At 38.3% G+C, this 18065-nt stretch overlaps 1 protein-coding gene across 15 annotated transcripts in view; it reads left to right on the forward strand.

Moving 5' to 3' along the window:
• The window catches only part of GALNT18 (polypeptide N-acetylgalactosaminyltransferase 18), a 312077-nt gene that overhangs the window by 179512 nt on the left and 114500 nt on the right, over positions 1-18065 (forward strand). For all 15 annotated transcript variants that reach the window (XR_004779229.2, XM_050711302.1, XM_035550277.1 and 12 more), the window contains one exon: positions 12524-12716. Coding sequence is in view for 14 of the 15 variants with exons in the window: in XM_050711302.1 (XP_050567259.1) it covers positions 12524-12716 (193 nt within the window). In the remaining variant the exon portion in view is untranslated. The remainder of the gene's footprint in view (positions 1-12523; positions 12717-18065) is intronic.

Here is an 18065-nt window from a genome sequence, read left to right on the forward strand (position 1 = left end):
ACAGAAGTAGAAAATTCTTGTACTCTTGGATCATTTCAGAATTGATCCTCCACTAAGTTTTTTTGTTTTGTTTTGTTTTGCTTGTGCTTTTTGTGGGATTACCGTAAAGTGATTCCCAGATATGGGAAGAGGACAGGAAGAAAACACAATATGGCTGAATTGTAGCAAATTATAGCTTATTATAGCTTTGAGTTTTATATTGCAAGAAAGATAACAAATTAAAAATTCAGGAAGGTTGTTCCACTTTTGTTTGTCTGTACAGATTTAGCACATTTGCAAGAGGTTCATTTGTGAATTTCTGACCTTTTCAATACTGCTTCTCATGTTGAAGTCATAGTAGATCTACAGTGATTTTAATTTTTTTTAGCTTCCTCATCTTTTTCTCTTGCATTTTATTTCAGTCTAAAATTGAATTTCTAGCTATAAATTTATTTCATTCCCTAATCTAGCTGTATTTTATGTTTAAAATGATGGCTTTAAAAAACAAATCAAAGAAAACCTTCCTTTGTATGGCTCTAACTGTAAGTGTAAATGATAGTGGAATCCAGCTGTCATTTTGTAGCAATCAGCACATGTTTAACAAACTCCTTGTATGTTCTAAGCTTTTGTCTTTTTTAACAAAAATGATCATGCCACTGTTCTTTTTTCCCCTGATATGATCATTCATGGCTTCATAACTCCCCTATCCATAAAACTGCACAATGTCTCTTCTGAGGAATAAACGTGGGATGTTATAAAGAGCAAGGCCTGACAGTATGAAACAGAATTTTAGCTCTTCAAATTCCTTAAGAAAAAATAAATAATTGATCCTTGCTGTTCTACTGCTTTTATTAATTTTATTGTCCTATTTTCCAAGGTTAGACCTGATTGTATATAAAAAGATAAAGCTTATCAATACTGTAAGGATGATATGTGTGAAGATCATACTCTTTAATGTGGAATGACATATAGGGTCCAGTTCTTGCCTCGTGTAACAGTCATCAAAGCGTGCAGGCAGTTATATGCTCTGGTGTGAACTGAGCATGTCGCATTCCTCTTCTGCAGAATAGAAGTGCTTATGGACTTGTTCAGTATTGTTCTTTCTTCATTACAATCCAGTCTTTAAAGGATGCACAAACCTTGATAGCAGAGAGCACTGGGGAAATATCCCCCTTCCATAGTTTTTTAAATACATTTATGAAATTCCGGAAATACTTGGTGTGAACTCAGCAAAAACTATCATCTTACTAATGGAGCTTAGCCACGTGGAGCCGACATTGGTCAGCCACTTCCTTTTGTCACACAACTGAAGCAGAGGAAGAGTAGAGTTAATGCAGCTTGAAATCAAAAATATTTTTAAGTTATTCTGTTTTTGAAGTTGCAGAGAAAATGCAGAATGTAAGTTTTAAAGCCATTTTATCTGCAGTTCTTAAAATAATGCATAAGAGGAAAAAACTATTAGCTATTTCTCACAATGACTAGTTGTAGGATAAACTGTGTGTACAGCTGTGAACAGTACACTAGTATTTGCTAGGTATAATCTAGAAAATCTTCTTTGCCTTCTGTTTATGCAAACTGTTGGTTGTCTGCATGACTCACTGTCTTAGCATGCTTGCTGTCCTTTTGCTCAGATTAAGTTACAGGAAAGTACAGTCTTGCAGCAGTTGCCAAATGTCTATTAAGGCTGAAGACTTCATGTGACTGCGTTTTCTTCAGATTGTTATTTTATGGAGAATCCAAGTCATCTCGACAATCTCGATTTATTAATATTAACATGAGCACCAATCTTTTACTTGGTACCAAAGCTGGGAGAATGCTTTTAATTTATTATTCACATTTGTTTGTTTGGTTGGTTGGTTGTTTTTCAAAGAAGAGAAGCTACATTGTGCTGGGTTTTCTTTTCTACCGCAGTGTAGTTTGCAAATCTCTAAAATGTACTTACTCTGTGCTATTGCATTTGTGTATACAAAGTGCTTTAAGCGTGAAATAAGCAATAACAAATGGGGATGGGAGATGCTTTTCCAGGTGTGCACACTGATACTTCTTCAAAACTGCCCCATTGTTCAGAATTCCTCAGGTTCCTTTTAAAACTGAAGCTTATCTATGTCTCTTGTATCTTAGAAAAAATCTTGAAAGCGTGAAGTAACCACGAGTTCAACTATACCTGCACGTGTTTGCACAGTACTTCTGAAATAGTAGCCCTGTCAAACACAGACCCATTTATCAACATGGTTGTTTCCTGAAATACCAGTGGTATACTTTGATGGAAGTGATGGAACAGTTTACCTAATGTTTATCATAATATAGAAAGCATACATGAAAAGTGAAAAGGCTGTCTTGAGTGGGTGAGCTGCTGCTCTCTTGAAAATGTTTGTGTTTGCGAAGAAGGGGCCAAACTAAAATTCCTCAGAGGACTGGATGGAAATTGGTGAAGGAGAACTAATCTGAGGAAGTACAGCCCAGGAAGCAGAGAAAATCTCATTTTATGTGCTTACTGAAAGAAGAAACCTATCTGTGGTGCCTTGAGTTAGGTGAGTGTAGAAGGGAGCTAGTTTCTCTTTCCTCATGTGGACTTTACTTTTGGTGTGACTACTCAATTTTGTATGAAATCAAAAACTGCATATATGACTCTAACTAGCATCACAGCCTAACAGCCTTTGGCAAAATAGTTTTCAAAATACTTTAGTGCTTTGGTGTTCACTTCAGGTGACATAGATTTGGGTTTATGACATAAAGCATACTGAGCTTTTAAAACCTCTCAGCTGCACACTCCACTAATCCCAAAGAAAAATGTGTTCTGCTATTCATTAACTGCAGATGAGATTCCTTTTTTAGTAAGCACATAAGCAGATGCCTAAATATAGGAACGTGTGCAGTTACAATCCGTGGAATATTTTAATCACTTTATCTCCCTTTCTGCACTGGAGCTTACTTGCTATGTCTCTGGTCCTAAGGCTTGCTGTGGAACCTGGTTTATTCTGTTGACTTTGCAGTGTGCTTTTTATATGTAGATTTTATTGAGTTTACATCTTCCTATCTGTTTGTTGCCAGAGATATTTATACCCTATAAGATCTACCCTTAAAGATCTTTAAAGCTTTAGTCCAGTGCTTTGTTGCTAGCCTTCCAGATCTTACCCAGGAATTAGTCCTGACTCCACTTTCAACTCACAGAATCACAGAATGTCCCGAGTTGGAAGGAACCCACAAGCATCATCGAGTCCAATTCCTGGCTCCTCACAGGACCACCCAAAAATCAGACCATGTGTCTGAGAGCATTCTCCAAATGCTTCTTTTCTGGGGAGCCTATTCCAGTGCCCGACCATCCTCTTGGTGAAGAACCTTTCCCTAACACCCAACCTGACCCTCCCCTGTCCCAGCTCCATGCTGTTCTCTCAAGTCCTGTCGCTGTCCCCGGAGAGCAGAGCTCAGCGCCTGCCCCTCCGCTCCCCTCGTGAGGGAGCTGCAGGCCGCCATGAGGCTTCCCCTCAGCCTGCTCTGCTCTGGGCTGAACAAACCAGGGGACCACAGCTGCTCCTCATACATTTTGCTCTCAAGACCCTCCACCATCTTTGTCACCCTCCTTTAGACACTCTCTAAAAGTTTTATGTCCTACTTATATGTGGTACCCAAAACTGCACACAGTACTTGAGGTGAGGCCACACCAGCGCAGAGCAGAGCAGGACCATCCCTTCTCTCGACCAGCTGGCAGTGATGGGCCTGATGCACCCCAGGATGCAGTTGGCCCTTTTGGCTGCTAGATGAGGTAAATCTCTGAGGTAAATCTTACAAAAAAAAAAAAAAAAAAAGTTCCACAGTAATTCAATTGTTTTATATCTGTTTACAAATAAAAATGCTTTTAAATACAGTAGTGTTATTGCAAAATACTGGGCCTTACATAAGTGATTTCATGTGTTTCCACTTCTTTCTTCAGAGGTAGTAAGCAAGGAAAGTAATTTTCAGAAATTGAGCTTTATTACAGAGCATTGGCTATCTGTAGTCTCTATTTCTGACACCTGTCTGTTTCCTGGTTGCAAACTGGTCTCTCAGCCTTTCAGGAAAGAATCACTAATTTTTTCTTGTTTTGTTTTTTATTCCCTATCTGTCCTGTGTTGACACTAACTACAGATCATGCTGGAATATTAAGTTGAATCCTCCCAGGGTGGTTGTGCATTACGTATGTTGTTTGAGTCAGATTTGCCTTTTTTTTTTTTTTTTTTTTTTTTTTTAAATTAGTGCTCCACTGCTCCTCATACTTTGTACAGACAGACTTGCTGTCAGTCTCATTGAGGAACCCTGGCATCTTCAGTATGACTTACTGAGCTGTAAGCAGTGGTAGCAGAATTTAGCTGACTTGGATATTTTGTTTTTTTCTTAGTTGCCTTTCCATTAAAGTCATTTCATTGAGAACAAAACTAGATTCTGATAAGGAGAATAAATTTACCTTGAATATTCAAAACAGCAAAATTCACTTTTCAGCACAAATCAATATTAATGTTGGCACCTTGTCAGCAGTATTGTGATTTTGGGGGATTGAGAACGTAAGCAAAATAACCTTTCTGAGGGAAGCTCCATCACTGTTATTGCACCTTTATCTTTTTGTTTTCTGAGTATACTTTTCTTTATGGCTGATGCAGTGTTGCATCTTGCTGAGCTGCTTCTACCATTGTTTATCAGTGTTTTCATCATGCTGTGCAAATGAGGAGGCTATGTTTTTATTTCAGATATTTATTCATTTGGTAAAGGATTTATACTAGTGACCTGCATGGGATCAGCTTTCCAGGACAGGAATCGTCAAAGTGGAATCTTCCTGTGTGTATCTTCCTGTGTGACAAAATTTAGGTAAAGTCTTGACACTTTAAAAATCTTTATGAAGGTTCCATGACCCAGTGCAAGTCCGGAATCTTTACTTGCCATAATATGGTCTCTGGCCAGAGGGTATAGACTGGCTAATAGACGAAGGGCAAATGAAGGGGAAAAGGATGAAAGGATCCTTCCTTACATGGAAAGCTGAAATGCTATTGCTTGCAGGAAATTGAATATAGATTTTCCAAGTGCTGGGAGCCAGGGTCTGAGGCCATTAGGCCTATGAATAAGTCTGCACTTAAAATCCTGAAATAATTCCAAAAGTATGAGCAGAGACAATCTAACACACAGAGTTGCTGTTCACTTCCTCACGATTGTTTCGAGAATCTGAAGGCTGCTGATGTCATGGGCAAAGTCAGTTCTTTTAGTTTCTCCAAAACCACGGTATTCTTTCTTAAAAGCATTTAGAAGTTTATCCCTTGTTTCAAAAAATTTAGTTGCTGAACATTCTGCCTAAATCCTGACATCATTTCTAACTCATTTTTCTTCTGTGAGCAACCTATTATACCTACGTTTAGCTATGCTCAATTATTGATGTCTGCTTGTCTTTAGCTGACACGGGTATTTTTGCAGATCGGGATATATTTGCTGACTTACTGTCTATCCCTTCTTGTTACTGGCACTTACTCAAATCAGATATAAGGTTACATGGTACATTTTGTAAAACCATTCAGATACATGGAGGACATTTTTACAATGGCAAAGCTTTGATGTGAAATTGCTGCTTTTGTGGGAAGACCTGCAGTTGAATGAGGGGTAGAATCAAAACAAATCTTACGGTCTAGTAACAATAAAAATTACATTTGAAACTTTCTTTGTAATTATTTTTGTAGCCATTTTCTGGCTTGATCCTTTTTCTGAATTGTAAACCTGTTCACAGTAACCTTTTTTAGGAAGAAAAGTTGAAATCTGAATGAAGTGAGAAAAATGGGTGCTTCTTAATAAGCTTGAGAGGTTATTATGGGACTATAGGTAACAATGTCAGCGTGCCTTTATATTGCAAGCTTGTTAATTCTGTTAGTCCTGTTTGTTGTTCTCAGCAATGCTAGTCTGAAGAAACACTGCTTTTTAAGGTATGCAATATCCATATAAGTGTTTTTTTTTTTTTTTTTTTTTTTTTACAAAACTTACTAGTTCATTATACAGAACCATATTCATGTGGTTGCTGTAGCATATGGAATTACACCGGAATTCCCAATTGTCATTAGGGATGGACCTTTCTGCTGCCATTTTCTGTTCTATATTTTGATCTGGGTTCTTTACTTCGTGGCCTTGTGGTAGCAGAAATTGTTAGTAATAGATAGAATGTTTCTATATAGTGGAAATGCAAGGAGAGGTGGTCATGAGAAATTATGAAAAATATATCACCACAGAGAGACAATGTAGCATTGATCATAAACTGGAGAAAACTTACGCAATGTACAGCTTAGGAAAATAAGTTAGAAGGGAAAAAAGGAAAATAAGTGTATTACTGGCAGCAACTGATAATCCAAATTATGCAACACAGAGGAGGATAAAGCACATGCAGTGAAGTAATGAACTCTTATTGTTCAGGGCTGTCTTTATGACCTCTTCTGTAAACCAAGTAGTTGCTAACTGTAAATGCTATTGGAAGAGAGGACAACTGATTCATTTTAAAGTTTAAAGGCTTCCACAGATAGATCATGATACAATACAAACAGCCATAGTGCCAATTATAGATTTAGATGCTAATTTGATTTAAAAATTTTGAAGATTTATAGATGCTTTATTATCATTGTGCCTTAGCTATGACTGAAATTAGATAAGAATAGTGATATTCCTTAGCTTTTTAATCTACTAAATCCCAGCTGTTAATGTTATTACTTGGCATATTATTAACTAGTCAGTTAAGGCCATCAGAAATTTGAAGCAGACACTGAAGTTCTGATGATCTTTCATAAATCTTGATAAGGAAGCATAAATGGGCAGGATCAGCATTTGCATGTCAGATATACAGGAAATATGTTGCATCAACATAAAATTATACTGGCAATAAAAGACTGAAGGCAGTCTTTTGAGGAAAGTCACTGCTGTGAACCATTGCATAATGGATGCATCAGTGTTGTTAGAGATGGCATTTGTAGTTCTGAGGCTAAGATATGCATTTGTTGGGGGGAAAAAAACCCTAGGTAATTAAATAATTACATTATGCAAATAGTAATTATATAATTATATTTTGCCAAGGTACTTAAAAACTACTGCTGTCACAGCTGGATAAAATAGTCTTCATTTCTTTCCTATGATGACTTAAGAATTCTGTTGTAAGTTAAGTGGTTGTCCTGTACCACCCTGGAAATAATTGCATTTTCATGGTGGGCAGCATGATTCCTTTGCCCTAATTAGCTGTTATCAAATGATGCCATAAATACGCTTGGTGATAATGAAGAAAAGCCTTTCCTGAATACTTTGCCATCCGATCAGATTTCTTGTTATCTTGTTCTCTGAGTACCAGTTATATTAGTTGCCTTATGAAAGCTGCCAGAGAAAAATGTTTATTGAGGGAAAACTAACAAAATAAACATAGGTTATAAATAGGTAACAAAGGAATGGAGAGGAGGGAAAGGGATACAGTAGTATACTATAGTAATTGAGATCAATAAGTTAAATGCGTAGCTAAGGTCTGTCTTGTCTTTTCTTGTTGCTTCTAACAATTGCTTGCCCACAGTTCCTTGGTAATAGTAATGGATAAGCATTTCTGTTTTCTGTTTGTTTATCGTACACCATCTGAAGAAAGCATTATTTTACTGCCAATTAACATAAACATTTAATTACTGACCTGGCTATTGGGAAACAAAGACCACAAACATTTAAACACTTGGGGAAGACAACTTTTCTCTGCCTTTTCCCAGACTCAGCATCGCTTCAGAATCCTCTCCAGTCCCCTTGTAACTGCTGTCAAACTCATTCAATCCCTTCAGCGAGGCAACAGATGGCAAAGGAGGTCAGGATCAGTGCACAGCAGTTTCTCTCAGCTGCAACTTGTTTCTCACCCTTCTCTTCCACTGCTCCTTCCTTCTTATGTGTTTGCTATGCTCTGGCATGAGCTTATTCATGGGCTTCAAGCCCTCTGGGGGTGTACCTGCTCCGCTGTGGAGCACCTCCTACTGCTCTGATCTTGGTCTTTTCTCATTCCCTTGTTTCCACCATTGTTCTCTTTGTTGTTCCCTTGTACCCTTGTTCCCCCACCCTTGTTGTTTTCTGCCTTTTTGTTAAATATGTTTTCACAGAGGTGCTGTCAATTCACTGAATGGCATAACTCCGGTCAGTGGTGGGGCTGCTGGGGAGCCACGTGTGCCTGACACAGGGCAGCACCTGACCTCCTCCACCTCCTGCAGCCCCCCACCAAAAAACCTTGCTGTTTGTACCCAATATGCTAGCAAAGGCTTTAGGGTTGTGGGTATGTGTTTCATTACAAGGGTAGAGTTAATGTAAGTTCATTCTTTCTTCAGTTGCTAATAAAAGTGTATTTTGTTACTAGGAGAGAATTGGTTTCATGTCACATTTTCAACAGTATCTTCTGATTCCGTCTCTGACATACAATGTAATGAGTGATAGATAGAGGACAATGAGTACTCATGTTGGATACTGCCATCAGTGAGGTCAAATGAAGCAATACATTTCGTATTAAGATTAATGGCATAACTAGTAAACATGACCCATAAAGTATGAGCTAAAGACACACAGATACTTATGGAAAACAAACTATGAGTTTTTTGGACTTGTTAAGCAGTGTGTGACCAAACTCCTACTGATCCCATGACCAGCTTTGGGCAGGAGAAGCTTCGGGAAGGAGACATCCACAGCTCAGGTATACAGCTAGCTGACATCTGTGTAATTCATTAAATCAATCGATTTAGGGGCAAAGTGTCAGCCTGCCAAGAGTTAATACTGGCCTTTTGTCTGTGTATACTGCTCTTTGCATGATGTGGAAAGTCAATGTAGCGAAGGAAGACCCAATGTTAACATTTACAGCAATATGTTGTGGATGATAAGCTTTCTTCCCACAGGAAAAATGGAACTGATCTTTCCTTCTTAGTAATAACTGAGCAGATAAATGTGCCTACCTTAGTATTGCTTTAGGCAGTACTACTTACTGGCTCACCTTTGAGCCTTAGCTTCCCATCATCATTCTGTAATGGTAGAAACAAGTGGTAAGAAGAACTGGCTGTGAGACTGCAGTCACTTTCTGTTTTCACAGACTAAGATATAAAATACGCTAGTGGAGTAGTTGAAAGGCAGCTCATGGTCTTATAATAATTGTTTTTATTTCTTGTGAGAGACTGACTGAATAAAGGCACTTCCCCAAGGGTATTCGGCCAAATAAAGGAAAGAAAGGCTTTGTCATCAGAGATGCATGCTTAATTCCATTGATTGAAATTCTAATTGAAGGTTCTTGGCAATGCATTTTTCCTGTAGTACAATATATTGAAATAATTTTTACTTAGCATACAAAAAGTGGCTGTGTTTAGCAATGTTTTTTTAGACCTTGTAAACTACTTTCACAGATATCCATCACTTGAGAATCTTAGTCTTGCAGATACAACCTGGATTTTACTGAATGCTTTTTCAATCAGAAAGCAGCAAGAGTAGGGAGATACTCTCAGCCACAAAATTATTAGATAAAATCAAGCAGATGTGTGAGAACAGTTCTGTGAAGACAGTTGTTGCTGGGATGGCCATCCATCCATGGAAAATTATCAGTGGATCTCCCCTTATCTGCAGTTACAAATGCATATGCCATGCACTGCTCTTACAGTGAGTCTCAGTTTTATTTGGACCTTTTTTGGAGCTTAGATGTGCAGTTGGCATGTGGGTGTATCCTACATCAGTCAGTTGTCTGCCATACATATAATCATAAATATAGATGTTAGACTTCAGAAAAATTGTGCTTGACTTGGAGAAATCCAGATTAATGGCACTTTTCCTTTAGAATCATAGAATCACTAAGGCTGGAAAAGACCTTAAAGATCATCTGGTCCAACCATTACCTGGGAGGAGGTGAGGAGTGGTTATTGACCTCAGCACTGGCAGCCTGGCAATGAGTGGCTGCTCCTGTTGTTCCCTGCTCGTGAAGAACCATCCTCACAGTAATGTCAAGGCTTTTTTCTGCCTCGAATGTGTTAATTCTGTATGGACATTAGAAAAAAGTGTCACTCCTGTACATTAATTTTTTAGTAGATGAAAAATAAATACCAAGGTTATTTGTGGGAGTAACATTTTGTTAGCAGGAGTCAGGGACTCAGACTAATCAGCATAGAAAGTCCAGGGAAAAGGGAAGATTGCATGTGAAGCTTAAAGCTTTCCACCTGTTAAGTGGCAGCACAGGTTTGTGGGCTTGTCATGCAGAGCCTTTATCCTCTGGATATGTCCTGTTTTTTTGTTTGATTGTTTTTTTTGTTTCTTTTTGTTTTGTTTTGCTTGTTTCTTTAACTTTTTCTTGTTAAAATCAATGTTATTTCACCACACCAGTCTCCGTGTCCCCCAAACACAAGTTGTATATCCTTCCTACCTTTTGGAAAAGCTCATTCTGTAGAATTCATGTCTAGTAGTGCTCATGTGACTGTAAATCTGTAAATGTGACCATAACTTGAATCCTGTTTGCTGTAAAGTCTCTGTTTCAGTAGAAAACTTAGGTATGTGTTTAACACACAAGCTAAATACTTGCATAGTTTTTTTGACTAGTATGTATGTGTATGCTCTTGAAAAGTGCTGAGCAACGGTAATTTCTACTGGCTACACCTGATCTAAGCATCTCTTAAGATGTGAAGAAAGTTTGTGACATTATTCGTGTAAATTCAAGTTGATTTTGTGGAAGTCACTTAGTAGTCAACAGAGGTGTCTGTGGCTTTCCCAGTGCTATGATTTCTGGACTGGTATTTAAAAGCTATTCTGCATTTCTCAAGTTAGGATCTTCTATAAATGATCTGAATTTATTAAGTTTTCTTAATTTCCATTGCAGACTTTGATTTAAACCTCAGTCTCTACTTTGTAACATTTATGTGGCCTGACAGACTATCCCTGTTTGACTGAGGATTTAGCATGTATTTCATCTTTGAAAAAATGGAGCTGATTCCGGGATTCAGGTTGTACAACAGTACTTTGACAAGTAAAGAAACATTCTGTATTTACAGAGATCGGAATCTAATGCAGGAAGACAAGTGTCATTAGTTTCCTGCCAGTACAGTTTGGGCAAAAAGGAAAATATCTTGAATGAATCAAACAACTAACTTAATCTCAATTTATGATTTTGTATTTTGGGTTCTATTTAGTAAGAGATCAAAGAATGTGGTTCTTGCCATACTTCAGGAGTCACGATTCTAGTGGTGTATACTGTTACTACATAAACTGTTCTCTTTAAATGTTTTTATGTAGCTAGATTTAAGCCAACTGGTCAGGTCTGTAGGTGACTGTGAGTGCCAAGAATGATATGATACTGGCTCTGGACATGGTGTCAGTGAAGTTTCTGCCTCTTGGACACATTTGACAGTTATCTGAAGATTCGCTTTTATTGTCCTAAGTCTCTGTGTGACCAGTATTAGTGAGTTATGATTTGTGAATACAGCTTGAGAAACAAGAGTTTTTATTTAGTTGTTTAGTGGATATGTAGACTATTCATAATTCAGACATCCAGAAAACAAAGGCATTTTTTCTTTGTGAGACACTATTTACGATGACAAATCAGGGTCAAGTAAGGCATTTGATATTTCTTTAAAAGTGTACTGTATATTATAAACTGTTTGCAGAGACACATAGTTCTTTTGGTTTGATTGTATGGTCACCTGAATACCCACCCACTGGTGGGCTGTCTGTCTGGATGAGATGGTGTTGTTATAAGTCACCTTGAATTAGACCTCTTGGGCAATTATATATACTGAGAAGGAATGCTGTGATTTCATTGTACCAGAACAAAAACATTTTTATAATTACATAACTATTGCCAAGTAAAGATTATAGTACCATCATTGCACACATCTAAGTACAGACCAAAAATTCGTATAGACTGGATTGGTAAACCGGACTATAAAAATAAAAAATAATATATAAAAATACGGTGTGACTGAAACTGGTTTGCTGTTTAAACATGGATGCCAAGTGCAGTGAATTTTTTCTCTATGCTGACTCTGTAGTTTCAAAGAACTTACCTAATACAGATTTCAGCAGCTATGTTGTGTATCCTGCACAGACTCTCTCTTTCTTTGTATTTCCCTTCAAAATTTTACCCTTTTCCTAGCATGATAATTCAGGCTGAAATGAAATAATTCACCTTTGCATATAAAACCAACCAAACAAAAACAAACAAACAAAAAATGTCATTGTCTGATAAGAATTCTTTTGGATTCATTTAGAGATTTTTATTTTAATTTTTAAGTCATTTAGAGTTGTCAGTCCCACCCTTCACTCTTACTGTGATGAAAAATAATTGTTTTTAACTTAGCTGTATTTTGAATATTAAATTTTGAGCCTCAACTACTAACAGTTCTACTGCCCCTAGAGATTTGCGAGGGCATGGTACGTGAAGACTTACAGGCTGCAATAAGCTGGCAGTATTTGCTGTTCTGTGTGGTGTTCTCCCAAAAGTTATACCTTTTAAAGTAATGTGCACAAGAGCCTGTTGGAATGAAAGTCTAAAACTGTTTGTTTTTGTCTTTGTCTTTTGCAGAAGCTCCACCAAAACTGGAAGAAAATCCTGCTGAGGCATTTACCGACTCATCTCTCTTTGCTCACTGGGGCCAGGGTCTCAGTCCTGAAAACAGACGTATTGCACTTAAACAATTTCAGTATTACGGCTACAACGCTTACCTGAGTGATCGCCTGCCACTGGACAGGCCCCTGCCTGACCTTAGACCTAATGGGTAAGTGCTGTAGTTAATCCCAGCATTGTGGATCCCTGAGTTCAAGTCTTAACTCTTCTTCACCTGATAGTCTTATGTTGTGTGATCGCATAGAAGGTAAGTTACATAGGATGGCCATAATGAGTCATTTATATGAAATATAAGAAGGTTGGAAGTTTCAAATGTCCCCTGAAATGCTGAAATACCAATATTAAGTCCTATTAAAATCCCACTAAGTACCCTCTAAGTTCCCCAAGTTCTTTTGGAATCTTAATGTCACCTACAATTCACTTTAAATAGTGTTTTATTGCTAAAAGAGTAACATTTCTTATGTTAAATTTCAGTTTTATCACAAGATCTGACTAGAATAGGAAAAACATAAATTCTCTTTTAGAAAGCCCAGGACTGTATGATAAAGATCAGAAAGCAGATGAGATTGGTGAGCTCTGATGGTGCAATATGCATTTTAGTGAAGCAGTGTGTACCAGCTGAAAGCCCAAGGAGCCTTCAGCTTTCACTGAGCTCTTCTCTGCTAGGAAGTGTGCATGCCAGGCAGGGTAAACATGTCCATTGTTATTCCATGATGCTTTGTTGATGTGGATTGGACCAGGGGAATGAACAGCCTTCCCTTTAAGGCATTTGAGTCCTGGTCTGGTAGGACCATTACAGAGACAGTTAACATTCAACTGTTTTTCAGCCTTGGTGATACATCTTTTCATTTGAAAAAAACTAGTGTCTCTGGGGATGGGGATGGGGATGTGGGTGGAGGAAAAACTGCTTTTTTTGCAGCTCATTAAAAAAAATAATTAAAATAAACATGATGGGCACTCACTGAATTGAACCAGTAACCAAGATGTGAAAGGTGTTTTAGCTCCTTGCCAATCCCAAGCACAATCCAGCTGTGATCTTATTTACTACTTTTAACCAAATGTTTTAATAACTAGTGCAATAAACAGTACATTTTACCGTATATTGAGTTGTTGGATATTAGTGAAAAGATACGGATGCCATTCCAGACTACAGTTTAGCAATTTTAAGTATATCTATAATTTATATTACAAAATATCACATTTTAGAAATATGTATGTTGTAGATTTGCTGAAATATAACAACCTTAAGGAAATCAAGGTCCAAGAAATTATGTTTTGATTAAATTAGTTTAACACTGTCTGTATGCACAATCTCTTTTTTTTTTTTTTAATTGTAAACTAATTTAGAGGAAAAATAAATCTTCTGTGACTAGCAAGACAGTGACAGAAGTGTGTCTGTTCTTATATCTCTTTTGAAATGATTCTCCTGAATGATTTCAGCCTAAATTTTTTATAACTGTGGGTATAAAAAATTAAAAAGACACGGTAAAGGAATGTTACTGTAGCTGAAAGAAATAAATTAGGGTTGGGATTTTAGAAGAAACTCCAGTTTGAAATGAATCATGATCCTAATTTCTGTGAAAATTTTGATTCTTAGTTAACTATCTGCAAAAAACATGTTAGACTTTACAATATGTTTATAGAGTCATGCACACAAAATAATGGCTTGGTAATGATAGCTCAGGAAGACATTTTTTTCCCCCACCCTTTTTCATGGTTCAGGCATGAGTGGGTAATCTGATGCTAAAAGCATCAAATGATAAATTCTAATATTGAGGGAAATGAAGCATATTGTCAGGTAGTATGTACACTGCTTGCTGCACATACAGCACCCTGTGGAGTACACTGCTATAGGGTATTCCAAAAGTCACATTTCTGAAAAAAAGAATTCCCAATCGTCGTATGCAAATTCTCTTTTGTTTGAGAACATGCACATGGCTATTGCAAGAAAAATCTTACCCTGTAAGAGTATGTTTTCTGCTGTAATCATCCATTTTTAGTGTTCGTAGCACCTATTTTCAAAGACAATTGTATTAGTCACTTTTGGAAGCTGTATGAATATATTTAAATTATCCATGAGCAGCCACTAGGCTCAAGAAGCATAGCATGAAAGCCAAGAATAGCTTGCTCTGAAGAGAGCACAAAGCAAGTGGTGTGGAGGATGAGTTAATCAACTTCCTGACTGGAAAAGCAAGAAAACATAAGTATTGCAACAGTACCACAATTGCTCAGGGAGGAGTTAGCCTAGAACTAACAGTTTGTTAGCCTGGATTTAACGGTGCTTTTGAAAGAGGCAGTGCGGCATAGGGATCCCAGCAATGGCTTGCAGCAATGGCTAGCTGAAGGAAATGGAGTTCGTATAGATATGTCCAGGCTTGGTTGTGGTCTATCATTTCTATTAGTAGCATACCACATGAAATATAGGATGATGGTAAGAGAACAGAAATATAACAAGTCTAGTGTAATTCACATCTAATCAGCCCCAGTTGAGACTGGGAGAATAAAATGATCTGCCAAGGGTTTGTGTTGACAGTAAGCTGGCAGGCTAAGAACAGAAGAATATTCCTGAAGTCCCCAAATTACTCAGACTTAACTGTACCTCTGCTAATTAGGGTTGAACTAGAAGGTTATATTCCTGAGGAATCTACACAAACCTTAGGATGTCAAAGTGCTCTGCTTCTTATGGGCTGCAAATCCAAGCTTAAAAGCCCATGTAGCCTACTCTTCGCTTCCTGCAGCGTCTGTGCTTGAACAGGACTTTGAGGGTAGAAAAGCATGAGGACAGTATTCCTCATGTGACAATGTGAGTGACTCTTAGGTTCACTGCCTCAGCCTTCAGTGATGTCTTTTTCCTTCATCTGAGGATGCTTGTGTTTATTTCCAAGATCAGCTGGAAGGGCAACTGCAGTAGTAGTAACAACTGTGTAAGTGGCCAACATCTGCGTAAGCTGCACACAGGAGAGCAAGCTTCCACCAGCTGAAGCTGAGGAGGCAGCTATTTTAGTGACTTTTCTCAGCCATGTATGTTTTAAATCTTGGATGCTTGCAGTCAAGAAGATGAGTAAGGATTGAACATTGAGGAAAAGGCATACAGTAACAGAGAAATCAGATAAGCTGTATTAAAGAAACGTTTGGATTGGGAAGGAGGAGAGGGTAGTAAAACAAGGGCTGTCTTGAGCACCAAGGGTCTCTGCAGTTTGCTGTGCCAGCTATGTGGGACTGAGCATCTCCATTGTATTCCTCAGGTCCCAGAATATCTGGGTGTTATGTCTGTCCACATTATTGCAGCTTCTTATTCACTGTTCTCCCAGATTAGGGAGAATTGACCATACTTGCCTTATTTACTAGGTTATTAAGTTCTTATGAAGTGAGCACCATAGTTCAACTTTATCCTCAGTGTTATGTTCATTTTAACAAGGCAGTCCAGAATTGTGTGATTGTGGATGCTGGGAATGAACAATGCCAAGAAAATACTGCTATGTTCTTTTTTCTGCTGGACGTTTGCATCTGACTGACTTTTTTTTTCTCCTGAGAAGACAGGGAACAACCACCTGGGTGGAGTGCACCGCCCTAACTACTAAATTTGGTCTCCCATCTCTGCATGCCACCTGCACTGGAGGGCTGGGCAGGGCTGAATACTTGCCCTCTCCTTCATGTGTGTTGTAACTCAGCAATCTCTAATTGTCCTTCTGTTTTTCTCATTCCATTAAAAGTTGACAGCATTGACCCTAGAAACTCCTCTATGCTATAATATGGGGTTGTAAGAAGTGGCATCTCTCACTGCAGGACCTTACAAAGAGATGCTTAGCTCCTCTGCTGAGGTACTTTGATGTGAATTCTCAGAGCACTGTTGGCAAAAAAGGTCAAAACTGAGTCATACCAGTATAATATAAAAGGGACTACTGTATTTCTCAGTACCAAGAGACTTTGCAGGAACACATGCACGTAATTTTGAGAAGAAAACAGTGATTCATAACTGCTACCTGCCATTTGAGTTATCAGTAAAGCCCAAAGACAGATATGTCAAACATTCAGTGTCTCCACTACATTTTTCTTAATATCCTTTGATGACTGCTCCCTTCTTCAACCTGTTTCTACTTTGGCTTCCATCGTGTGTTTGCTTCCTCAATTTGATGGTGCGGTGTGTGAAGAAGGACTTTGATTTTTCTTAAAACTCCCAATTGATCATTTTATTAGGATAAGACAAGTATTCTGGAATATTCTATATATTCTGTGTTTTTACATTGACAAAACCATATTAATTTCACTTAATTGCCTACTTCCCTCCTCCAGCCTCCCAAAAAATACATGCCTATGCACAGGCACCTGGATGCTGCTGGTGTTTTGTCTACACTATCCCAGTGGTGTCCCCAGAACAAATAATGACTCCCAAACCTGTTATAATACACATTATTATAAATAACTCCCCTGAATATCCCAGCTTCCTAAAGTAATCATCACATACTGATGTAGTCTCAGTTTTTGCAATGCTTAGCAGATGGTATGTGCTGTATTGTGGAGTACTGGTTATGCTGTCTCTTACAAGGCATCCATTTATGTCCTGGTGCTGCAACTGGGTGCTCTACTGTTTACCACCCTTATAGCCATCTGTTAGTCCATAATGTGTCTCTGTCACAGAGTAACAAATAACTACTTACTCTAATGAGCTTGGATGCTTTGAGGAAGGCAGTGTTGGCCTTACTGAGCGCATGAGTAGGATAATGCTTGTGTTAGTTGTAATTCTGTTGCGCTCGTTGCTGTAAGTAGGGCAGGCAGCACCCACAAAGCTTGTCTTGAGTGAAATGTTGAACAAGCTCACACAGAAAGGCATTATTAAAAGCTAGGTTGTTTAGGAATCCCAAAGCTGTTTACCAAATCTCTTTTTGAGTGGATGCACTTATGATTCTACTCTGTTGGCTTGTAAATTTTTTGTTGCCTGATACAGTCTGCTGAAGCACATGTGTGAAAGAGAGATAACATTGTGCTTTGCTTATGTGATGAGAGAGTGAGGGATAGTGGGGAAAAAAAGGTGTGTAACAGGACCCCAGCAGAGGAATTATGTTGCAGAATTCTGTTCCTGGAGAGCACATGTGATATGAAGGAGTTGGCTGATGGGCATAAGGCATCTTTTTCAGTCAGTGCTAACTGCAGTCAGCCAAGCTTCTTTTGCATTGGTAAAAACAGTATTCATATGAAGAAGTGAAGGCACGAAGGCTGGAGGGAGGAAAGAAGCGTTTAAAGCTCAGTTTGGTTTTCCTCCTTGCAGATTAAATAGTATGGTATAGCATTTGACTTGCAGAGGCTCACCCTTTTCCCAGCTGAGTCAGTGCTGTCTGGCATCTAGAAAAGTGCAGAGAAGATGCAGTTTCCTGTGCAGAGAAAGGCTTGGGTTGTTTTGTAAGTGCTCCTTGTTTTTAGCAGTTCACCAATCCCAAACTGTGTTACTTTGAGGCTCAGTTCAGCAAGAGACAATGGTAGAAGCCTTCAAGAGCAACAGTTA

Source organism: Cygnus atratus, chromosome 5 (assembly GCF_013377495.2).
Source record: "Cygnus atratus isolate AKBS03 ecotype Queensland, Australia chromosome 5, CAtr_DNAZoo_HiC_assembly, whole genome shotgun sequence".
In the NCBI taxonomy this organism is placed as follows: domain Eukaryota; kingdom Metazoa; phylum Chordata; class Aves; order Anseriformes; family Anatidae; genus Cygnus; species Cygnus atratus.